Here is a 25,326-nt window from a genome sequence, read left to right as displayed (position 1 = left end):
AGGCCCCCCCCCCCCCCCCCAGACTTCACTCCCTGCTCATTTGTGTCTCATTCTGTCCGTTGTCAGCGGGCTGCAGCAGAGCCCCAGGAAGGATAGATGGAGGGAAGAAGAAGAAGGGAACAATGAGGGAGGAGGAGAAGTGAAATAATGGTGCGATGATTAGATTAAGTGAGAAAGAGAGAGTTGGCACAGAAACAAGTGAGCTGAGGTCAGCATTCCTGACAATTAGAGAAGAGGGGGAGATGTAAAGAAAGGCCAGTGAGGAAAATGAGAGAGGAGGATTGGGGAGTGTTAATTTCTTCTTTTCCTTCAGTTCTCTTTGTTTTCCTCTCACTTTCTACCCTCTTTCTTTTCCCCCTCACCTTTACTCACCTTGCTCTCTCCTTTCCTCCCTGTACACCTCTTCATGCTTTTCTTTCTTCTGTTTCTTCCCTCCACCTCCTCCTTTTTGTCTCCACTCTCCTTCTCTAGTTCATGGTTTTAGGGATTTGGTGTTTTGGGTTCAACAGTATTAAATATGAATAGAGAACAGACAAGAGAATAGAGAAAGACAGGGAGAGAGTGTAATCTGTGTATTTTAGTGAAATGCTCTTTTTCAAAAGCTAGGTGAACTACTGTAGCTGGAGAGCTTGGCAGCCAGGACATGCTAGTGCTTCAGTCTCAATAGCCCCCTTTCTATTTCCTCTTTACTGTGCTGTTCACTCCCTCCTGACATTTTTTTCAGAATTGTACATCATTTCATTTAAAAAAAAGTTTTATTTAGGATGGGGGAACGCTCTCAGAGCTAACAACTGGCAAAAGCTTGTTAAATGTAATTTAGTAAGCTTGTAAGCTTGTTAGCTTGGTTGCTAAAGGAACAATAAGTTCTAACAAGTTATGATAGCTTCCTCCTTCCAGCTCTATCTATGTCCCCTTACGGGTCAGCACTATTGAGATGGCTTAATATTGGTCAACGGTACAAATTTTTGAAAATGAACAACCTGAGAATAGGAGAAGAAAGTTGGAAGATACAGAAATGAGGACTTGTTGCAGAGAGGAGGGAGGAAAAGAGTGGGAGAGAGAATTAGTCGGATACAAGGGCATGTTAAGAGCTCAAAAGTCAAAAGGGAGTGGGGGGGGGCAATACAATGCTGTTTCCACACAGGAGAGAAAAACTTAAAATCAATGTTGAAAAAAGCTGAGATCATTAAAGAAAGAGGGAGAAAGGAGCAGAGGGTTAGGTACATTTAGTTACTAAATGTTAAGAGAGACTTAATCATAAAAACTGTGTATACGAGAGAGCTGAGAGATAAAGACAGGAAGAGAAAAAGGGAGGAACTTTGGGGATTATTTGGATTGAGAAAACTCTAAGATGAGGAGAAAGAAATAAGGGGACAAAGACAGATACAGTGTGTTTGCAAAAGAATAGGGAGATTTGGACTTAGAAAAGCCATGTCAGAGAGATCAGAGATCAGGCTCCCTTTTGACACAGCTTATCTTCTTCAACATAACTCTGCCATATCACACTCGTCCTTTGTTGTTCTTTCTTTCTTGCCCCATCCCAAAGTTTGTCTTTTTCTAAATGTAGGACGAGCAGGTTAATTTTTCAATTGTTCATTCATTATTGATGTTTGCATACATGGATGGACAGACACACTTGCAAGTTGCATGCAAACAAGAATCGTAGGTTCAGCTATGTTCAGCTAAAGTTTCGTCAAACTGGTCAGCAATGGCTGTTTTGAGCGGAAGTGAACTCAAACAGTAGGGGTACGCTTTCTCTTGTTGTTTTCATGTTAAAGGCACCCAGCATTCAGAGTGCTGCTCGCACATGCGTTGCTTAGAGATTATGAGGTGACACACTCCAAAGAGCAACGTGTTGAATACCTTTTGCGTAGCATCTCTGTTCACATACTTGCGTAGACCATGTTTGTGTCACAAGTCTGTCTCTGTCCATCCATCCTGAGTCCAACACAGCCAAAGAAACGTGATATGGTGAGTAGTCCTAAAAGCCCCGCCCAACGTGGGGCTCGAACCCACAACCCCGAGATTAAGAGTCTCATGCTCTACCAACTGAGCTAGCCAGGCTTGGATTGTTGTGAAAACTTAAAAAAGGTTTGATTTCACGGTGGCATTAGTTTGCGCGCTGAGAAAACTCAAAAGGGTAAAGGGTATGGACTCTCATCACACCAAAATGATATAGATAAAGAAGACTATAGTAAATTATTACGTCCTAACTGCTTTAACTTTAAAAGAAAAACACAAATACCTTCATATATCATAAATACCCTGGTGACAAGTAGGGAAGGTATTAAGGTATGAAAGAAAATACCCCTAAGTCTAAATGTCATCAGGCTTCAGGGATGAATCTTGCAGGTAAAATCTTTGTCAGGAGTGGGATTTGAACCCAAACCTCCATTTGGAAACCAGAAGTCCCTTAACTGCAAAAGGAGGAAGTCCTTTAGTCTGGTGCCTTAGACCACTCGGCCATCCTGACAACTGAACCGCAGTGTTCAGTCTGGACTTCACAAACATGGTCCACGCAAGTATGTGAACAGAGATGCAACGCAAAAGCTATTCAACACGTTGCTCTTCGGAGTGTGTCACCTTATAATCTCTAAAGCAACGCATGTGGGAGCTGCACTCTGAACGTTGCAGCTGGGTGTCTTTTAAAGCCTAGTTCACACTATACAATTTTTAGCCCAATTTGCCGCTCGGCGACTGTCAGGCTGTGATCGGTGGTAAATCAGCGGTTGGTCGGCGGTTACCAGTCATTATGTGTGAACTACTCAACGACACATCAAAACAGCTCCCCGACACATCACTGCCACATCGCCGACTGATATCTAGCATGCCAAATATCTGGAGAAATCGGCCGATTCGAGATCCATATCCGGCCAATGAGAGCAGGCAGCTACTTTTTCTCTGCAAAACACTTTTTACTCCCCTTCAGCTCTCTCTGTAGCTCAGACAATCCCTGCTACCTGCGTGTGCTACTCCATTCTTTCACCCATATTCTTTGTCTTTATAATTGCTATCTTTATGATAACAAATAACAGCTGTTTTGTGTGTAGGTTTGCGTCATTACCCATTTCACATGTGTTTTTGTGACAAAACGTGGTTTGGAGACGAGTGTCGGGTGACAGAGTCTTTGTCAGCTCGTGTAGTGTGTGATCCCCTGTCACAGATCAGTCACGTAGTGTGAACGCCGCAACAACTTTAGACTCCCTTCACAAGACGGCAAGTTGTGTAGGGTGAATGGCACGGCGATCGGCCGATGCTGAAAGTCGTGTAGTCTGCACGAGCCTTAACATACAAACAGCAAGAGAAAGCTGACCCTTATTGACTTCCTCCTTTCTCAGTTAAGGGACTTCTGGTCTCCAAATGGAGGCATGGGTTCAAATCCCACTCCTGACAAAGATTTTACCTGCAAGAATCATCCCTGAAGCCTGATGACATTTAGACTTGGGGGTATTTTTTTCATACCTTAATACCTTCCCTACTTGTCACCAGGGTATTTATGATATATGAAGGTATTTGTGTTTTTCTTTTAAAGTTAAAGCAGTTAGGACGTAATAATTTACTGTAGTCTTCTTTATCTATATCATTTTGGTGTCATACCCTTTACCCTTTTGAGTTTTCTCAGTGTGCAAAGTAATGCCGCCGTGAAATCAAACCTTTTTTAAGATTTCACAACAAACCAAGCCCGGCTTGCTCAGTTGGTAGAGCATGAGACTCTTAATCTCAGGGTCGTGTGTTTGAGCCCCAGGTTGGGTGGGGACTTTTAGGACTACTCACCATATCACATTTCTTTGGCTGTGTTGGACTCAGGATGGACAGACAGAGACAGACTTGTGACACAAACATGGTCTACGCAAGTATGTGAACAGAGATGCTACGCAAAAGGTATTCAACACGTTGCTCTTTGGAGTGTGTCACCTCATAATCTCTAAGCAACGCATGTGCGAGCAGCACTCTGAATGCTGGGTGCCTTTAACATGAAAACAACAAGAGAAAGCGTACCCCTACTGTTTGAGTTCACTTCTGCTCAAAACAGCCATTGCTGACCAGTTTGACGAAGCTTTAGCTGAACATATCTTTGTCATGAATGTTTTAGGGAGAACAATATGTATTGGCATATTTATGTCACCTCTTCATTCAGACAGGAATTTAATTGAAACCATATTTTGATCATGGAAATGCTCTGATTAGTTTATTCAGTTAGATTAGAATGTAAAATGGCAACCTATGATTCTTGTTTACATGTAACTTGTGAAGTCCAGACTGAATGGTGCATTTCAGGTGTCAGGATGGCCGAGTGGTCTAAGGCGCCAGACTCAAGGACTTTCTCCTTCCTCAGTTAAGGGACTTCTGGTCTCCAAATGGAGGCGTGGGTTCAAATCCCACTCCTGACAAAGTTTTTACCTGCAAGATTCATCATTGTAGCCTGATGACATTTAGACTTAGGGGTATTTTCTTTCATACCTTAATACCTTCCCTACTTGTCACCAGGGTATTTATGATATATGAAGGTATTTGTGTTTTTCTTTTAAAGTTAAAGCAGTTTGGGCGTAATAATTTACTATAGTTTTCTGTATTGATATACTTTTGGTGTGGGGAGAGTCAACCCAGATTCTACCCTCCACCCTTCTGAGCTTTCTCAGTAAGGGAGTTAATGCAGCCGTGAAATCAAACCCATTTTTTTCATTGTTCTCACATACCAGGCCCCCTAGCTCAGTTGGTAGAGCATGAGACCCTTAATCTCAGGGTCTTGGGCACGAGTGCCACATTGGGCAAAGCTGTTTTTGACCACTTATCATATCACTTTCCCTTGGATGAATGGACACACTTGGGGCGCAAACATGGTTGACGCAAGTACACAGATACTTTGCGCTACTCAAAAGCAATTTAACATATTGCTTTCTGATCTTAAATTATCATTCTAATCTTATATTATATTAGTATGACACCTAAAAATCTTTAAGCAACTTTGGGCGGTGGTGTTTTGTAATGTGGAGTATCCAAAGAAGGTTAAAGTCAAGGGCAACTGAACTTGGTTGAAGATACTAGAAGACGTTTCGTCCCTCATCCAAAGGACTTCTTCAGTTTAAGAAAATAAGTCTGTGGAGTGCTGTGGTGAAATACTTTTAATTTTGCTTTCAATCCTGCAACACTGGCTCACACTCTAAACCTTAACAGGATGTTAAATCACAATGCATAGTTAATATTGAAGAAAGGGATCAAGGACTGTGAGCACTCTGAGAATTGTGCTGTCTGGAAGTGTATTATTATACAAAACAAGGTAATGGGACACAACGACTTTTAACAAGACATATCAAAACACTATATTTTCTCTTTGTCTGACTGTGCAGATTTGCACTTCAAAGTCCGACAAATGTGCAAATTTGCTGTGCTAAACATGGTGTACAACATGGTGCTCAAAGCATTGTGTGAAGGAGATTTTATTTACTCCGCTACTATCTGTGCAATGTAAGAATAGTAGGAGCACCACCTTTGTGTAGTCCGTGTTTCTGGTAGCGTTTTTCTGTTTGTGTGTGTGTGTGTGTGTGTGGGTCGGTGTGCGTGTACTTGTGTCTCTGTGTGTGTGTGCAGTGGGAAATCCATCTTCTGTACTTATGTGGTTTCAAGACAAACTGTTGACTTTCCATGTTTGTTTTAAATATCTGTGTGTTTAAAAAACACACAGATATTAAAGCTGTCTTTGGAAAACGAGGAAGTAAATAATGTGTGTGTGCGCACCGGAGGAGGCTCTCTTCAATTTGCCTTATGTACAGAAACATACGTGTGTGCACGCACACACACACACACAAACACACATGCACGCTTATATGGTCCCACATACACACCTAGTAAAAACACTTTTTTAGCGCCACTATCTCTTAAAAATGCAGTCTTTCATTTAGCTTTCATACAAACACATGAAAGTTGGCATTCACATTTTTCTTTCAGTTTCTGTCAAACACACACACACAAAACCTCGGTCTGGCCTGTTTAAGCCTCTGTTCCTTGCTGGGCTCAGTGAGAGGCTAAGGGGATTTAGATTGTACAAGACTGACAGATTTAGACTGACTCCCTTCTTCGCTTACTCTCTCTCACTACTTCTCTCTTTCCAGGCCTACTCTAAAGCTTGAAGTGTAACTATAACATGTGAAACAGATGGAGCAGCCAGAGACGAACACAGAGGAGTGGAAAGGAGGAGAGGATAAAGGACAGTAGGGAGAGGAGCAAATAGCTGATGAGCAAGATCAAAATGAGGAAAGAAAGGGAGATGAAATGGAATAGCCAAAATGACTGTCTATGTATGCTGATGTGTGTGTATGTGTGCTTTGTGTGTACAGTCTAATATTTGTCTAGGCTCCTTAAGTGGCATGTTAGCTGCCCTGTTATTTTTCCCCACCAGTTAACAAGCTACACAACAGGTGGTATGTCAGTGGGTGTGTGTTTGCGGGTAATATGTGTGCAGTTCAAAATGCGTAATATCTTTATTGCTCTCTTTAATATAAGCAGAACCAACCTGACAAACACACATGGACAGTTGGGAATCTTTCTCTCTCTCTTTTTTTACTGTCCATTCTTGACTCTCTCTGTCTCTGTGTCTTTCTCTCATCTTTCTTGTGTCTCTTGCACACACACACACACTTATGTTAGCCAAGGCGAAGCTCATGGAAGTCATCCAACGCTCTCCTCTCTTCTTCCTCTCTGCAAAGTAACTCCTGGAGGAATTTACGGCTAAGAGTTTTCCTCTTATCACACACACACATGCTGCTGAATGTGATTTGCTGTTGCCGAATTGCCTCCTTTTTCACTGCCTTTGGTGTGAGATATCAAAGAGATCTTATTGTGTGCGACTCTCTTCCTCTGTAGACTCAAAACCGGATGAAGCTGATGGCAGACAACTATGAGGACGACCACCTTAAAGTCTCCTCTCCAAACTCAGAGCAGCCCAACAATCACAAGCCCTCCCCGGACCAGGTAAGATCTCTGCCCAGGACAGTCAGCCCTCATCTGGGGAAAATCTCCAAATATCGTCCCAACCCCCACACATCACTTAAAACTAATATCATTACTCTTATGTGGATGAAAGCATGCTCTGAAACAAGATTTCTAAATATTCCTACTATTTTCATTAACAAGTCATCTTATAATATGTATTAAAATTATTCACCTATTACTAGCTAATATTTTTGTCAAAAACGCTAAAATCTTCAAACATTTCTGCTACATGTTTGTCTACAATTGTCTACAAAAAAAATTCCTGCTTCGACAAACTAACTTCCTGCTTTCTCCAAACTCACGCTGCGGTTGGACTGAACTAACCAATAGGACGATGAGGAGGGCATTTGGGCCTAGCAAATCACACGCCGTCTTTCTCTCTCTCGGTTTGCCATTTTGTACAGAAGGGTGAGCGTCTTCTTTATCTGGATCCAATCATGTTTGGATGTGCTCGTCAATCGTCTTCCATCCTTCTTACGTTTGTGTCGTCCGTGAGTTTGTGATCTGGTTCTGGTGTTGTGATTCTGTCATTTCACTCCACGTTTGTTGTTTCTTATCGTTTTTGTCTTGATCAGTTCTTCCATTCTTTGATTGACATTCACTCTTGATACTCTACTTTTCCACAAGACTCTCTTAGTAATTTCGGTTAGGGTTAGTCATTTCAGATTCTCTGGTGTGATCACCAGTGAATTATGTAATTGAATACTTTCAGAGTATCTTTTGCATTATGTGCTTCATCTGTTCACTATCTCATCTCATCCTTTGATTTCAATTCATTTTTTTCTTCTGATGATCAATTCTTCCCAGTCTTAAACTAAATTTATTTCATTTCATTTTCACAACATTTTAATTATCTCTTCATGTACATCATCTGATCCTCCTGTTGATCAGTGCATCACTTTCTTTTTCTCATTGGATGCTTCATGTGTCAGTCTTTATGCTTTATGGTCTTTCAGGACATGATAATCTCTCATCTGAACCTACCCTGTGTGTGGGATGTAGTTGAGGATTTAAGGTAGCTGCTGCTTTGCAGTACAGTACAGTAAAAAGTTTAGCTTTTTAGGAATGATAGAAATAAAAAGTTTCACTTGATTCCATCCCTGTACAGTTTTTTTATTTACAGAATGGGGGGTTTCCAGTATTTTTAGGACGCAAAGGTGATTAATCACACTACAACCTTCAAGTCCAGAAAGAACACAAAATAGCATTGCTACAAATAAATCTTAACACATCTAATGTAGAATAGTCTTTCTTAAAACTTTTTGCTTTTCTGATTCAAATCTAAATGTTTCATAAATTTTCTTGAATTATACAACATGTATTAGGGTGTACTCACACTAGGCCCGGTAGCCTTGTTCCGTGCCCGAGCACGATTGTCCCCACTCCCCCGCTCACGTTTACATCATCACTGGGTCAGTGTTTCCCATTTTTGCGGTGGCCCGCCACAGTATCAACGGCGACCGCCACATATTGATATGTGATTTTATTTTTTTTACTAGGCCCGTTTAAAATCATAGTTGATTGCCGAGTAATGCGCATATATTCGCACAGCACCTTGTCTCCGTCTCTCTCTCCACCTCTCTCTCATGAACACCACTGCAAAAATCTGTCCAACACAACTGTCACTGTTGGAGACTCAGAAAAATTATTAGCAAGCATGTAAGGAGCCTGGCTAATAAGGAGAGCTATGTTAACGTTTGATCATAGCTGGGTTGTCTAGATAAGCACGCTGTACATAGCTGAAGGTCAATATTGACTGTCATTCTGTGAAGAAAAAGCGTTCTCTCTCTCACACGGCATAGTGGAGTTTGTGTCGGGGTTCCGTGCTCGGGCACGATTAGCAATCACGCTACATGTGCACCGTGCCGGAGTCCAGTTTAACCGTGCTCAGGCCCATCTCCTCAAGTGGGCCTGGGCATGGCATGGAGCGATCACACTGGATCGCATACTGTGAGTGCACCCTTACATAGGGCTGGACCTGAATATTTGCACACCTGACCTCCACTCACAGCGGTGAACGTAAGTTTATGTAAAGGGAAAGCAAAATGAAGCCCTTAGGTGTGTGAGAGCACTTTAAACTGAATGATGACAACGGCAGTGTGGCAGTTATGGGTTTAATTATTTTACAATTGCTTAATTTCATTACAGATCAACAAAAAGTAAAACAGCCTACCTTTTAATATTAATCAGTAGCCTAAACTGTAGGCTACAACAAACTAACAACAACATAATAAACACAATATCATTATATTATGCCGGTTGAATAAGAACATGTAGTAGGCTATAATAAAAGTTAAAAGTGATAACGCATAATAACGTGTTATTTTAGACCCGCTACCGGAAATAGCGCTCGTGCTGTCTGCTCTCCTTGGACACCCGTACGTCTAATTTTCCTGTTTCTGCTCTGAACCTGCTCAGTTCAGCCTCTCAGTCTGGACTCCCAGGTAGGTAGGATACGGTTCCAACCTGCTCTGCACAGCAGCCACCAACCCAGTTCGGCACGAACCTAATCTTCTGCTTTTCCCCGGTTTAATCTCCCGTCCCTTCAACCCCACAGTAAATATTCCTTTTTTGTCTAACTCCTCATTCTCTTAGTCCTGTACTAGTGTCTACTAGCCTAGACATAACACAGTTAAAAACAAAGTGTTGGTAATGAGTACCTGCTGTTTTACGCTATGAGAATTTAAAAAACGGAGCGCTCTCTCTTTTTCTCTCTCTCTCTAAAGTGCTGTTTATACTTCTGCGTCAAATTGACGGCATAGCCTCTGCGTAGCCCCCTACCCTACGCTGTCACCTACGGTGTAGCCTTACTTGCACCTCCTCAAAAATGTAACTACACGTCGAGTCGACGCGGACTGTAAGCTCTGTGATTGGTCAGCTGGGTAGCCTCGCAATGTCTCTGAGCCGACAGGAAGTGCCCATGCTTTGAAGTAACTTTTACTAGCGGCCAAAACAGCGGTTGTAATACGGTGGATCGATATATTTTACAGTCACAACCTGAGCGAAATGACGCGTTTCTTTATCAGAATGGGATCCATTCGGTCGATAACATTTGAAAAGGCTATACCAGCCGCACGTTTACAATTTTACCCCCATTCACGTTAGCGGAGGGCTTAACCGAAAGTTTGCCTGCTTGGCCAGCAAAAGTCAACACAGTGGATACTGTAGTGCTACTGCCGACTAGCGCTTGGGCGTGTAATTGCAGATTGACGGACACACGGATGCACAAGTATAAATGCATGGCTACGTGCTTAGCCTACACCGTAGCTACGCAAGTAGACCCTACGCAGGAGTATAAATCAAGTTTTACACACACACACGCACACACAGACATTAATGAGCCACCATTATCTCTCCCCCAATCAGATTCTCCCTCACTCATGTCATTGTCAGAAGGCATTTATCCTTCTATTGCTTTTCGGCAGCGAAGCTTCAATTAATAGCTGTTAATTACTATCGAAACTCAAAAAAAGGACATTCGGGCCAGCCCTAGTATTGTAAGGATCGGATTATCTGGCAAAGTCACTTGGTGACAGGGCTGTGCGATATGACAAAAAAATCATATCCCGATATAGGTCATTTCATATCCCAATAACGATACATATCCCAATATAGAACATTTCTAGCAACTTCAATGAAATACGGCATTTCCATCTGTAACTCGGGATATTTCTCTGCATCAAAAAGGTGGTGTAAGCTATTCTTGAGAAATCCAACACCAGGACAAAAACCATAATATAGAGTGAACAATGACACAGCAAGTAATATAACTAACATCAGCTAGGTTGTGGGTTAGCAAACTGTCGCTAGCAGCAGAGCAGCTCCAGAAAGTGATACTCACAGCTCTCCTGCTACAACAGCTAGTATCACAACAACAGCATGTCTTAGTGAACCACAAAGTAAGCTGTATGTCCGTGGGTAAGTCATTAAACCTTGGATAGGGATGTGTCCATTATTTTTAATGCGAATTTCTTCCCGGCAATATCAGCACGTGTGGACAAATGGACCGCGGGTAAGTTAGTTCGAAGTTGGACCATCTATCGAATGTCCAAAGTAAAACTAATATCCAAATATCCAAAGTTACTTTCAAGTTGGATATTAGTTTTATGTTGGATATTTGATAGATGAAGTCCAAATTCAAACTAACATCACCGCAGTCCAAAGCGCCGTTCCCTCACCAAAATATTACAGTAAAGTGTGGAATTTGCGACACAACGATATAAACGATACAGCATAATTGTAAACGATTGACGTTTTTTTCTGTAAAACATTTTAAACTAGAGAATTGGAAATTCATAGACGCGGCTATAAATTTTGAAACGATGTAATGCTGAATTTTAATCACGTTATTCAAAGAGTCGTATTGGTTTAATCTGCTGACAGGAGAGTGGAGTTCCACATATGAGTAGCATATGCTGCTTTTAGCGCACAGTTCCTCCGGTGGGATTTTCCATTGGGATGCAAAAAGCCCAGAGGTTCACTAACGGATCTAAGTTTGACCCTGGTTATTAATTAGCGGTAGCACCTCCCTGCTGAGAGAAGGAGGGCAGCCAGCACGCACACAGCTGACACTCTTTTTCTTTCCATCTTCATGAGTAGTTGCACTCACGTGTACTGTATAGACACACTTCTCCTTGGTGTAAGGCGGGTAATTCGCCATAGCGCATTACATCAGGACAGTGAGTGATTGTGTCTCTTCCAATAAGGGAATTTTGTACTACAGTTGGAGTGTGAAATGCTTCAGAAACAACTGTAGCAGAGGAGGACACAGAACACAGGAGAGCACTCTTGACACACACCAAGCATTGTTGAGGAAATCTTTATGGGATTTTGCATTTTTAATGGTCTTCAGTGGTATTAGATGCTTCACTGAAAAAAGACAGCTAAGACGAGTAAATGATTTTTCATAAAGGAGCTCAGTGTTTTGGTTTGTAAGGTTTTTCAATATTTTTAAATGCCTTCATGAATGAAGTCACAAAGCTCTCACCTGTTATATCAAAGTGAAACCACAGCTCAAAAAGTCCACTCATGATAGAATCAGAGTCAGAATCAGAAAGAGCTTCATTGCCAAGTAGTATTTTACATGTACAAGGAATTTGCTTTGGTGATAAGGTGCTACACGTAGACAAACATACAGTTGACATAAATAAATGTAGAAATATATAGATGTGGAATTAAAAAATGCTAGTTATATAAGAGGGCGTCGCCTCACAGCAAGAAGGTCGTGGGTTCAAACCCCGGTTGCCCCGGCCTTTCTGTGTGGAGTTTGCATGTTCTACCCGTGTCTGCGTGGGTTCTTTCCCACCATCCAAAGACATGCACCTGCAGTTTAATTGGTGTCTCCAAAATTGTCCTTAGGTGTGGATGTGAGTGGCTGTTGTCTACGGCCCCATCCACACTACTGCGTTTTCCAATTAAAACGGAGACCTTTTGCTACGTTTTCACCTCCCGTCCAAACTACAATGGCGAAAATGAAGACCTAAAACGGAGAAGTTTAGAAACGCTGCCAACCCCATTTTGCGTTTCAAAACTCCGGAGGGCGTTTTAGTGAAGACGGGCCAAAACAGAGGACTTTAGAAACGATGACGCAGAAGTCATGCAAAGCAGAAACACGATGCTACTGACCGGGTTTTTGACATGGTATTTTTATTAAAATATTAAGTACTGTGCAAATAACGCTTATCTGCCTACACTTGTACTGTGCATGTCGCTGTATTTACTTTGCAACAACTCCCAGTCTGTTTTCCGCCGCCACACTCCTGTGTTACATTCAATAACAGTTCCAGCTCCTTATTGGTGCATGCAAAAAAAAAAAAATCTTCGTCTGTATTTATTTTGTCTTTCGCCAAATCATCTGTAACCTGGAAGAGACATCTGCTTCATGTTTACACCAGCACGCGCATGCCCAGTGTACCTGAACGGCCAATAGATGTGCGTTTTCAGTTGTTTTAATGTAGACGGAGATCAACTCCAAAACCGTATTCGTTTTAATAATGCGTTTGTAAACTAAAACGGAGTAGTGTGGATGGGGCCTAAGTGTGGCCCTGCGATGGACTGGCGACCTGTCCAGGGTGTACCCTATATTCAGGTTAAGCGGCTGACGATGGATGGATGGATGGATGGATATATAAGAATAATAAAAGAATAGAGAAAAAAAAATACAATACAACTATGTGCAGAAGCTACACAAAAGATAACAAAAGTATCTAATGATGTCATTACTGCTGATGTTAGATAAGTTATTGATTTCTTTTAGTGAGATTAACTTACTTGACAGAATACAATTAGGAGACTGATTAACTGTGTATTCACATGCTCCCCAGATTTTTCCATTTCCCGAGTCGTGAAGTTGTTCTTCCGACTTCTGTGTGTTCATGTGCTTTTAAGTTGGAATGTGGAGACAACATGAACGCTACTTCATAGATGTGTTGGATTAGCATTACCAGAGGGTATAACCAATATGTAGACACCTAGGTCACTCTCCACGGACAGCAAACTAACCATATTACAAATGACACGTTAGTAAATAAATCTGCCCTATTAATCAAAAGTTTCTAACCATCAACCATATTGTCTGCCATCTTTCTATGTGTATGACGTCAACAACTCGGCAAGTCATGTACCAAAATTTAGTTTTTATTTGAATTCTTACTTTGACTTAATCTTGGTGGTTTAGAACAAGAACAACTAATGATTATATTCACTATCAGTTAATCTGTTGATTGTTTTCTTTAATTAATGATTTTACCCATAAACACTACATTAATTATAAAAGAAATAAAACAGAAAAGCAGCAAATACTCATGTTAAGAAGCTTGACCTATCAAATGTTTGTTCCTCTGCAGTGGGAATGAAGCTTTGTTTTATATTAAAGAGGTTTTATTTGCGATTATCCTCTAGTAAAGTGTAAAGCGTCAGCAGCAGCCATGATTCCTGCTTGCATTGAAGTCTTACCTCCTCTATAGATGCTCCTTGTGGTCAAATAAATCTGTTTGTGCTTGTGTGCTTGTGTGTATGTTTGTGTGTCTCTGTGGGATCTGTGGAGAAAGAAAAATCCTCATTTCATCATTTTATATGGCCGTAGAAGGTTTTTTAAAAATGCGACCAGTGAGTGAGGCTAGCTGAATGTCTCTCTTTAGAGTAGTTCCCTATTGCAGTAGGAGTCTGGTAGGCAGACATGGGAGGCTAAGAAAGAGTCAAAAAACACACACACTCTGACACACACAGTGCCGTATAAAATTATGTCTCCTCTGGGATTGTTTCATACATTGGAAAACACTGTGGACTCATTAAACACACACACTGCATACATTAAGTTGTTCAGGTCGTGTAATATAATAAAAACATACAGGCAATCATATGTACTGTATACCTTTATAAAATCAGTAAATTTAAAACTTTAGGTGCTGCAAAGACTTTCAGAGGTTAGGGTTGTGTTAAATGTTTTCATTATTATTACAGGCATATTTTAGATATTTGTTTTTGGTAGTCATTAACTGTTTCTCAAAAAGGAACAGAGTGCATCGGTGTTGTTATTTCTCACTAAATGTTTTCCTTATATCACCATCATTCTTTCCATTCTTTCTGTCTGTTTCTCATTTGTCTTGCGTTTGATCCACACAGCTCGACTGCAGATCTGGAAAGTGTGGACAGTCATTTTTTTAAGCTTTCTGACAGAATAGTCTGGATTAGAAAGTATAAGAGAACAGCTGTTGCACATATGTTGAGTATGTTTTTAAAGCAGTGAAGCCAGATCTTAAGAGATGTGTTCACATATTGTCATATAACACAACACTCTTTGAGCAATAACATCATTGTTGCGTTGCCATTGTCGGCACACATACAACATACAGCAACAGAGATTTTGAAATGCAGAATGCGTAAGATCCCTGCAGCCTTTAACTCCATCATTTTCTCTGTGCCTCTCTTTTTTTTCTCCCTCTCTCCTACGGAGGGAAATGTTCAGTAATGTATTTCGTAATGGACTGTAACCTACTGGCAGGTCCTCACTGGAAAATACTGTAACTAGCGCTATTTACAACTTCGATAACGACCCTGTATGAGTGTATGTGTATTTTTCTGTGTCACAATGTGTTTGTGTCTCTGCATGTACTGTATATATATAAGTATGTGGACTCACACATAATGTGTATAACACTGTGTGTGTGTGTGTGTGTGTGTGTGTGTGTGTGTGTGTGTGTGTGCGCGCGTGCGTGCGTGCGTGTGTGTGTGTGTGTGTGTGAGAAAAACTAGCAGTTGTGAACCAAGAAGGCTTAGCTATCTTGAATACACCAATGGAGATGGTCTGGAACAACACAAAGCATTGTGTGTGTGTGGGGGGGGGGGTCTAAATAAGGTAAGGAATCAGAATCAGAAGTGACAGTTACTTTGATTTACTGTCAGCTCTCATTGTTGTGGCGATGCTGCTGGAGAAGAGCTAGCAATAACATTTTTTTCCCAACAAAAAACACCCACATCTAGTTCTTTCAGGATTCTCAGACACATGCAGTTATTGAATAATGGATGTTGGATACACACATAGAGTTTTATATGTTATGTTTTATTCAGACATTATCAATGTCCTAACAACTGCCTATCTGCTTTTTGTTCTTTCACTGTTTTGACAGCTAAGACTGGCTTTCAGATTCATAAAATATGTTAAAGCCATGTGTCTGGGATCACATCAGTCATTTTCAACATGCAAGCAGTGAGACAGCATCAATCACTTCATTTTGCACAGTAAATACAGCACTTGAGCAAAAATGTATGACAAGATGTCCCTGAGATGGAAGTGAAGAGCTCCACAATGTTGAGTCCATTAGATTATATATTTCTGTATTTCTTACAGTGTTATATTTTATTATTTCACCTGTACTAAATGGCCTCCAAAGTGAAAAGAGAGAAGCTGTCTTTAAAATCTGTTTGTCGTCAGTTTAACTCATGCTTGGTTAGTTTAACCAGTCAGCTGACATGACATGGATCATTTGGAGCAGTGTTTGACCAAAACTATCCTTGAGGTTTCCTGAAATGCAGTTTTAACAAACAGCAATAGAAATAGGTATTTTATATAAAATTTACATAATTCATACTGATTGGAAACCTCCAAACTTCTAAAGAGAGATTCGGGTTCAGGAGCTGAGATCAAGTACAGATAGAGAGAAAAGTGATGTTACTGCGCTGCGTGAATGGATCCTGCCGTTGTGTGTGAGTGATGATGGAGCTGAGGGTGTGGACAGACACCAGTGGGATTGAATGTACTTATCAACACACACACACACACTCTAACAGCCCTCTTAACATGCTTCCTCTGCACTTAAATCCTTCTATTCCCAGAGGAGAATAATGTGTGTGTCTGTATGTCTTATCTGTGTGTGTGTGTGTGTGTGTGTGTGTGGTTTGTGTGTGTCTCTTTGGGGGTCTCGTCTTGTACCCCCAAAATGTGTTTAGTTCCTCATTCCCACACTCTCACACAGGCCAAAGTGAAACAAATGTTGCTGTTAAACAAGGGAATGAGATTTATACCTCTCTCAGTTTTATCAAAGCTGTTACTGTTGCGGTCTGGATCAATTTTCCATAAACAAACTAGAGAAATTCATTTGTGTGATGTATTGCAGTTAGACACCTTCAGCTATGATCAGTGCTGAAAATAAGATGATTCCAAAGGAATTTAGCAGTTTTTGGTCTTTGCCTCTGTTGTATAAAAGGCTAAATTCAGAAAGAAATGTATGTATGTCATGAGATGGGTTTGGTGTAGGACACCACCACACACAGACATGCACAAAGTAACATATTTCATAGCACATACAGTGTTTTTAAATTTTGGCTTTTTCTAGACTGATTAATGTCTCTCGCGTTTGTTGTTTTATTAAATTATATTAAAATCAGACACAAGACACTGCAGGGATGCCCTGGTCGCCCACCTGGTTAACTTTGCCCTTTGCTGCATGTTATTATCTCATTCCTGCATTTCTGTGGTCTCAAAAAAATAATTTAAAAAAAAACAGTTACTGCATTTACTAAGAAAAACTGATTATACTTAACATAATCATTTAAACCAAATAACTTTGAAACGTAGTTAACACAACCAAATATACAATTAACTGGGCCTTCAAAGTTTATTTTAAAATGTATTTTAAAGCAGCAGCTTTCACATCAGTCAATAGGTTCCCCAAATAAAACAGAAGACATATGCTAGTGGTGATATCTGTTTTTGGTGTGCATGTAAATGTACCAACATTGTGACTTATTTTACATCGCAACCTGTCTGTTTTCATCTCGCCCTACATGTTTGAATCAGCCATGCTCTCATTTTAATTCTCCATTAACTTGTTTGGTGTTGCATGCAGTTCATACAATGTGCTTAACTGTGCACTGCAGACCTGGCTAAGAGACTTGAAAAGACTCCAGTGTTTAAAATAATTGCTTATTACCTACATAGTGCACTACTGTATCCAAATTCATGTTTTAAAGTCATTGAACTAAAAAACGTAGTGTCTGTGGCATGTGCACTAATTTCTGTAAACAAGCCCACAATGCAATGTGCCAGTGATGACGCTAAATGATGATTCGTAAGTGTCCCGATATCTCAACTTACCACTCACTAAAGAGTAAACTACTGAGTAATTGATCAACAGGGAGCAGTGAACAGCATTCACTGCTGTCAGACCACCTTGTTCCCTCTCTGTCTCTCTCTGTTAAGACTTATGTTTCTATTCTGGTAAAATTGTTTAAACTGCTATCATGGACAGCGTTTTTTGTTGTTAGATTTTGTGAGCTATAAAATGAATCCCTCTCATTTTTGTCCCCTATCACTCCCTTCCTGCTGCAGATTCTCTCTCCTCTCCTGGATCTCAACCAGAATCGCAGCAAACTGAAGCTGTACATCAGTCACCTGACCTCGCTGTGTCAGGAGCGAGACCCAATCATATTGCAGGACTTCGCCCCGCCCCCCGCCTATCACCGCTCTGACTCCGCCTCCTGGCATACGCAGCTGCACAGCATGACGCAGGAACAGGTGAGACAGTTTGTGCACATTTGTGTGTGTGAAAGATGAGGGGGGGAAATCATGCAAAGTGAAGACATTAGTCTGTGTGTGTGTGTGTGTGTGTGTGTGAGAGAGAGAGAGAGAGAGAGAGAGAGAGACAGTGCATGTGCTCTATTTTTTTAAAACATGGACGTGAGGAAAACTGAGGACATTTTGTCACTCCCAATTTATCAGTTCCTAAAATCAGTTACTGAGTGTGTGTGTGTGTTTCTGTATGTTTGCTTGTACATATGTGATGACATCTGTGAGTTTGTGTGATGGCTGTGTGTGTGTGTGTGTGTGTGTCTGTAACTGTGTGGATGTGTGTAGGAGTTGGGCACACACTGGTCGGCCTGGCAGGTTTTTGGCGCTGTCTTTGACATTATTGAAAAGATTTACTCCAGCGGATCACCTGACGACAAGCTCCTGGCTGTGGAACAAATACTGTTTCAGACGTTTTATTTTACAGGGAGTAAACTCGGCTTTGAGCTTTTGGCAGCAGAAGGAGGGTTGGTTCATATATGGAGCAAAGAGGGGAGAGAAGAGTATATTTGTTTAACTGTCAAAAGAGTTGTCATCTGAGAGTGGGAGGAGAGCAAAGAAAAGGGAAATGAGGATAAAGAAAGAAAAGGTGAGGCATGGGGAAAGTTGAAGAAACGTTGGCTAACCTGCTTGCGTTGATGTTGCTCCTTCGTCATGGTAACCACTTGTGTTTTCAGATATTGAATATAAACAGTACATTATTAAATTTTAAAATTTTGTGGCTGTCTATGGCTTCCCCTGTCTCACTCTCTCTCTCTCTGTCTTTTTCTCCATATTGAAAACGTATTATACAATACATGGTCACTACATGTGGTATACATTGAAAAATGGTAACTCTAGATACACACACACACATTCACAGAGCAATGTGACAGAGTGTGTGGTTAGGGTACAGCAGGACTAGTTTCCTACAGTCCTCATGAAAGCCCTATTGTATGTCTTAATTCTGGGAAATGTCTCTGTTTAGCATGAGTGCTTCAGATATGGCACAGCAGGGTTTGGTGTCACTTTAAATAAACTTTGAATATACAGAATTAACTTGTCATTTAATCACAGTGTACATTAAAGGCACTGAGAAATGGTCTGGGTTACTTTCATGGACAGACAGTTACTATGCGTATTTTTCATCATCAGCCTGTTTTCACACAGAAAAAGGCAGCCAGTAATCTGTGGTCCAGCGGCCAGGATCCACATTTAAAAAAAGTACTCTGAATAAAAACTGATTATGTGGGCTGCTGTGAAAGCTTATCTAACAAAACTGAATGCTTTTAGACAACCAACTAACTTCCACGCAGTATTGTATTCCCACCTTATATTTCTAAAAATATTTAAAAATACTGAAATCATTTAAATCAAACTGCGCACATGGCCACATCCAAGATAAATTTACAACTGTGGGATAAAAAGATCTTAAAAGACCGTTTAGACCAATTTACCACAAATCACTTATACTTTAAAATTACTGCTAAACATGTTCAAGACATGATACATTGTTTGGAAGTGATGAATCGGATTGTGGCTCTTGAGTAAATTAGTCCATCCCAGAAAAGTATCAGCCTGTTTGGAAGTTAAGTTAGCATTGCATAGTATAATGCAGTTGCACTATACCTGCCGAAAGGACAACATAGGTCGATTGATGGTGTCTTCCAAAATAACTGTACGTATGCTGGTTAAGTTTAGCCCTTTAAGGTTTGGGAATTATTGTGGTCACATTTTTTTGTTGTTTTTGAACCCTGTCCTGCCCAGTAACCTGGTATGCAGTATGAGGAGCTGCATATCATGTTGTGCCAGACAGATTTTGTTTTAACAAAGGAGTTTTAATTTAGTCCTTTGTCGTCTTTATTATTTATTTAATTATGTCTGTGTATATATTTGTCACCAGGCCGGACACAGCGGCGGAAATGGGGGTGGGGGGCACAAACGTCACACAGACTGACACCACACAGAAAGGACAGTACCTATAAGACACAGGGTTGGGGGGTGACAATAGGGCAAGAATATACACTAATTGCCGAAAACACAGATACCTGCAGGAAAACAGGGAGGGGGCGTATGGAGGAGAAAAAAAGACAAGAGACAACTATTGTGGTCATGGTTAAAAGAAACCAATGTTGACTTTTGTGACCTGTGCTCTCCCATGTCAAAGTCACATGATCGCAAGAGCATAAAGTAACAAAAACATAAAAAATTTGATTCAAGTGTTTCTACTGTAGTTGTTACTGCAAATTTATTTTGAAAAGCCTGCACTGCGTTACCATGCAGCGTAATGCAGCATAACATAGCATAGTGTTGTGTACATAGCATAGCATAACATAAAAACATGTTAGCTGTGATCAATCCTGTCAAGTATGTTTTCAGTCTGTGGACCTTGATTTTGTGACTGGATGGAGGTGAATGAAACCAGTGGAAGGTGGGGAAATGTGTTAAACAATTTAATACACCATTGTATGATTTGGAAATTGCAAACAGTAACAAAAATGATTGCTAGTAAATGAATTAAGACACCCAAAAACACTGGATGCTCTTTCAATGCAAAGTCTTTCATTGTCAGTCATTGGCTGAAGAATGGCAAAAATACTTCTGTTTTTTAGCATGTGTAAGATTATCCTAAAATACAAAATTAGAGATGAAACTGAAAAAGAGTTATTTTAGAGAATGCTCATTGAAATGTTTGGTCAAAGTTGGGTGGAAAAAAAGCAGTTAATTACAATACTTGCAGAGCAACGAGGACACATCTTCTATTCTGAGGTTTTGGTTTTTGTGTGAAAACCCACATTTTTTTTTCGTTGCATTCTTACATCCTCTTCATTCTCTTACATTTCTGCCATCACTTTCTCAGCTTCCTTCTTTCTTCAGGATTTTGTGTTTTCATTCCATTTTTTCCCCTCAAAGTGCCTCCATCACCATTGCCTTGTACTCTCACCTGCTCCATGTCAGTGTAGGTGTGAGTTTTTAAAAATGCAAGTGGTTGTTTTGTTTTTTGTTTTCTTTCTGTTTTTGGTGACATGTTTCCCTTAACAACATCACAGTTTGAATATTTTTGCCTCTCCTTCCCTTTCTGTCCCACCCATACTCAGGCAGTGCCACTCGGCGCCATGCGTCTGCTTTAGACCCCGACCCTGCCTACACAATATCGCAGACACACACTGCCTGTCTTTCATTCTGGCCCGTGTTTCTTGTTTTCCTTCATCATGTGTCAGCATCACCCTGGCTGACCCTCTTAATCCACACGCACGCTCACACACTCTCACACACAGACTCCCACCAGACTGCCATGTTACAGTGTGCCAGCCTCTCTTCTCTGTCTTGTGGTGTGTGTGTGTGTGTGTGTGTGTGTGTGTGTGTGTGTGTGTTTTACAAGCCTCTCCCTGGCTCTGTTAAAATGCCTGGCACTCTGTAAAGCCATTAGGATCATACTAAAATAGCATGTAAAACACACATGGTCAGACACACAAACACACACACACGGAAAACTACGTATCCCACTCCCACACATGGATTAACATCGAGGCACAACAATCATGAATGACCACTGGAGGCTCGTCTACCTGACTGTTTACTAACACGGTGTCTGGTGTAACTCTCCTCTGTTCTGTTAAACTGGAGTGAGAGCCGACAAAGAAGCCTAGATTGCATGTAACAGGAAAGGGTGGTGGGTGAGAGCAAGTCAGTCTTTAGGGTTTATCAACTGGGCAACTCCCAGGACAGATAACTGGTTGCATTAAGAGCCAGAAACCCTCAAGGAGTCTCACCAGTAAATTCAGGCCTTACAGAGCAAAATCCCTGCTCTCTATACTAAATACTAGATAGCTAAACCGAAATACTACTGGAGATCATTTTAACTGTACTGGAAAACATGAAGTGTTTGAAAAACAAAGTTTTCATTTAAAAGATAAGCCAAAATGTATACAAAGTTATAATGCATTGTAAGCAAAGGTATCAACTGTCACTACACTTTCAACGAGCCAATGTACAGAGTGCCTCAGAGTGCTTTTAATATAAAAGTTTCATTTCTGAGATTTCAAAACGCAACTGGAGTTTTTTTTTTCAACATGTTTTGGTTTGTTTCTCAACAGCAGATGTAACTGAACAAAATATTGGCTTCACAATACCAATAATAATACCCAGTCGTTGTGCACCGGTCAGCAGATTGTGAACAAAGAGCATGTTGAATTGTTTTAATCCATCATGCAAACTGAATCAGGATCCTTTTATTGAACAATACAACAATGTGTTAAAGCGCTCCTTAATTTATGATGTTTGCCTGATTTAAATGTGATGATCATGTTCCAGTTTAGTCATTTTAAGCCCTCTTTGTCAATCCCCACTGAAACATTTATGTTTCTGCAGCTAAAGAATCCTGAAGAGGAAAAAAGAGACTTGTAGTAAAGCAATGGCTACAATAGCAAAGCTTTACTTGGAGCACTGTGGCTCTAGGAATGGCAATGTTGGTCAGTCCAATACTTGGGTCCAAACTGAAATATCTCAACATCTTTAGATGGACTGCTATGATTTAGATACATTAGATATATTTGATTTTGGCATCTGGTCCTCAGAGCTTGAATCCTAATACTTTGGTGACGCCCTGCCTTTTTTCCTCTAGTGTTACCATGAGGTTGACAATGATTTTCAGTGAAATGCCTCAACTATGCTAACATGTTAAACTAACATGGGGAACCTGCTAAACATCAGCATTTTAACATTCTCATTGTGAGCTTGTTAGCATGCTCAAATGAGTATTTAGCTCAAAAGCATCGCTGGGCCTAAGTACAGACTCACAGTGGCACCAGCATTGCTAAAGATACTTATGCTGTGACCATATTCGCGTTCTTCCATACTTAGTTATTTTGAGTGCATAATTGCTTTCACACTGACAATTATAGCAAAATACAGTGCACTAATAGTACCCAGATGGTGTACTTATAACTTTAGGAAAGTTGAGTATGAAACACTGAACACTTCTTCCCCTCAATGGTCGCCATCTTGGCTACATGGTTGAAGAGGAGGGAAGCTGCAGTGGCCGCGATTACTGCGGTGAACACCACTATGCAAATATAAGTTATACATGTGTTTTTTGCTATGCTCTGTCCAGTTGCAGTTTGTCGTTAAAAAGAAGAGGAAGTAATGGACATTTCCTGTCAGAATTAGAATCAGAATGAGCTTTATTGCCAAGTAGTGTTTTACACATACGAGGAATTTGCTGTGGTGATAAGGTGCTACACGTAGACAAACATACAGTCGACATAAATAAATGTAGAAATATATAAATATGGAATAGAAGAACAACGTTGCAGATATATATATATACATACATGTGCATTAGTCTGGGTCTGTGCTGTGCAGAAGTAACACAATGGAAGAGAATATTGTGTACATATAAATATATAAACTGACAATATAAAAATATACAACAACAAATATCAACAATAAATATGTGCAACATGGCAGGTCTGTGCACGACACGAGATGAAACAGTATTTACATGTGCAGAGACATTTGTATCATTTGCAAAGGGGGAGTGTCAGTGGGGGACCCGGGCCTTGTTAATGAGGCTAGCTGCAGACAGGAAAAAACTGTTTTTGTAGTGAGAGGTGTTGGTCCTGATGGACCACAGCCTCCTGCCAGAGGGGAGAGTCTGAAACAGTTTGTGTCCGGGGTGGGAGGAGTCAGCTGCAATCTTTCCTGCTCGCCTCAGAGTCCTCGAGGAGTACAGATCCAGAAGAGAAGGAAGATTGCAGTCAATCACCTTCTCTGCAGAGCGAATGATACGCTGCAGCCTGCCCTTGTCCCTGGCAGTGGCAGCAGCGTACCAGATGGTGATGGAGGAGGTGAGGATGGACTCAATGATGGCGGTGTAGAAGTGCAGCATCATTGTCTTTGGCAGGTTGAACTTCTTCAGCTGCCACAGGAAGTACATCCTCTGCTGGGCCTTCTTGGTGAGGGAGGTGATGTTCAGTTCCCACTTGAGGTCCTGGGAGACGATTGTGCCCAGGAAGCGGAAGGAGTCCACAGTGGTGACTGGGGAGTCACACAGGATGATGGGTGAGGGTGGGGCTGGGCTGTTTCTAAAATCCACGACCATCTCCACTGTCTTCTGAGCGTTGACGGCGTGATAGGCACTGCTAACTGTGGTATAGCAGTGATCCAAAGTGTTCCCCTCTCTGGTTGGACACTTTATAAACTGACTGTATTTGGGGAGTTCTTGGCTGAGATTACCCCTGTTAAAGTCACCGAGAACAATAACAAAGGGAGTCAGGGTTTGTCTTCTCCACACACAGTATCCGGTCGGCCAGCCTGCTCTGCGCGTCCTGAACGTTGGCGTGTGGCGAGATGTAAACACCGACCAGAGTGAGTGAAGCAAACTCACGGGGGGAGTAAAACGGTTTACAGTGAAGAAAGAGAACAGTGTTGCTGAATCACTGTCACATCGGTACACCAGCCATTGTTAGTATAAAAACAGACACCTCCACCTTTTGTTTTGCCGGAGTTCTGTGTCCACTCTGTACAGTTGGAAGCCAGCCAGCTGCTGCGCGGAGTCCGGTATCAGTTCACACAGCCACGTCTCCGTGAAGCACAGAACAGAAGATGAATAAAAGTCTCTGTTTTTCCCTACCAGAAGCTGAAGTTTGTCCAGTTTGTTGCACAGTGAGTGTACGTTGGAGAGAAATATTGCCGGTAGCGGTGTGCGGAGTCCCCAACCCGGCTCTTTTTCCTCTCCTGCGGCACTTCACAGCGCGAGCGACAGCAAAAGAACCCTTCACCAAAATGTCCAATTATTCCACTGATGACGCAAGAAAAGTGAGAATTAAATCCGTTGGAGTTGTTCCCCTGATGTTCATGAGCTCCTCCCTGGTGAAAGAGCTCTGGGAATCACAGCCGAAAACTGAATTAACACACAAAAACTAAACAAAGTGCACCTAACACCGAGGCAGCTAAACTCAGCGCCATCTTGGAGTCAGTGCACAATAACCTTGTTCCATTTGAGACAACACTACCTTGTCAAAATTCAGGCACTACGCAAGTAAGTACATAGTGTATATGGAAGTGTAGCCTACTGATGGAAGTATCCAAATTGAGACAAAGCCCCAGACTCTCATAAACAACGACAAAACAGTTGTAATTAAAAAAACAGTACCTACAGATAATGCTCCAACCAGAGCGTTTGGAGAGTAGATAGAAGATGCCTGTATTTGCTTGCTGACATGAGACAAAATGGTGAATGTAACAATGTCTGTTAAACTGCAACTGCTGTGGAACTGTGCCAGTAGGGG

The 25,326-nt window shown here is 41.2% G+C and overlaps 1 protein-coding gene and 3 non-coding genes across 6 annotated transcripts in view; 2 read left to right on the top strand and 2 right to left on the bottom strand.

The window, feature by feature from the left end:
- LOC123984680 (ELKS/Rab6-interacting/CAST family member 1-like) overlaps positions 1-25,326 on the top strand; it is a 150,338-nt gene that overhangs the window by 111,146 nt on the left and 13,866 nt on the right. For all 3 annotated transcript variants that reach the window (XM_046071720.1, XM_046071718.1, XM_046071719.1), the window contains 2 exons: positions 6,862-6,969; positions 17,819-18,004. In XM_046071720.1, the coding sequence (XP_045927676.1) occupies positions 6,862-6,969; positions 17,819-18,004 (294 nt within the window). The remainder of the gene's footprint in view (positions 1-6,861; positions 6,970-17,818; positions 18,005-25,326) is intronic.
- On the bottom strand, positions 1,992-2,064 carry trnak-cuu. The gene has a single exon. It is a non-coding gene; the product is annotated as a tRNA-Lys (tRNA).
- On the bottom strand, positions 2,363-2,473 carry trnaf-aaa. The gene is made up of 2 exons: positions 2,436-2,473; positions 2,363-2,408 (listed from the first exon to the last, which is right to left on the bottom strand). It is a non-coding gene; the product is annotated as a tRNA-Phe (tRNA).
- trnal-caa lies at positions 4,281-4,391 on the top strand. Its single transcript has 2 exons — positions 4,281-4,318; positions 4,346-4,391. It is a non-coding gene; the product is annotated as a tRNA-Leu (tRNA).

This window comes from Micropterus dolomieu, linkage group LG16 (genome assembly GCF_021292245.1).
Source record: "Micropterus dolomieu isolate WLL.071019.BEF.003 ecotype Adirondacks linkage group LG16, ASM2129224v1, whole genome shotgun sequence".
In the NCBI taxonomy this organism is placed as follows: Eukaryota; Metazoa; Chordata; class Actinopteri; order Centrarchiformes; family Centrarchidae; genus Micropterus; species Micropterus dolomieu.
Note: the sequence above shows the minus strand (reverse complement) of the source record. Positions and strands in the feature narration are given on the sequence as shown.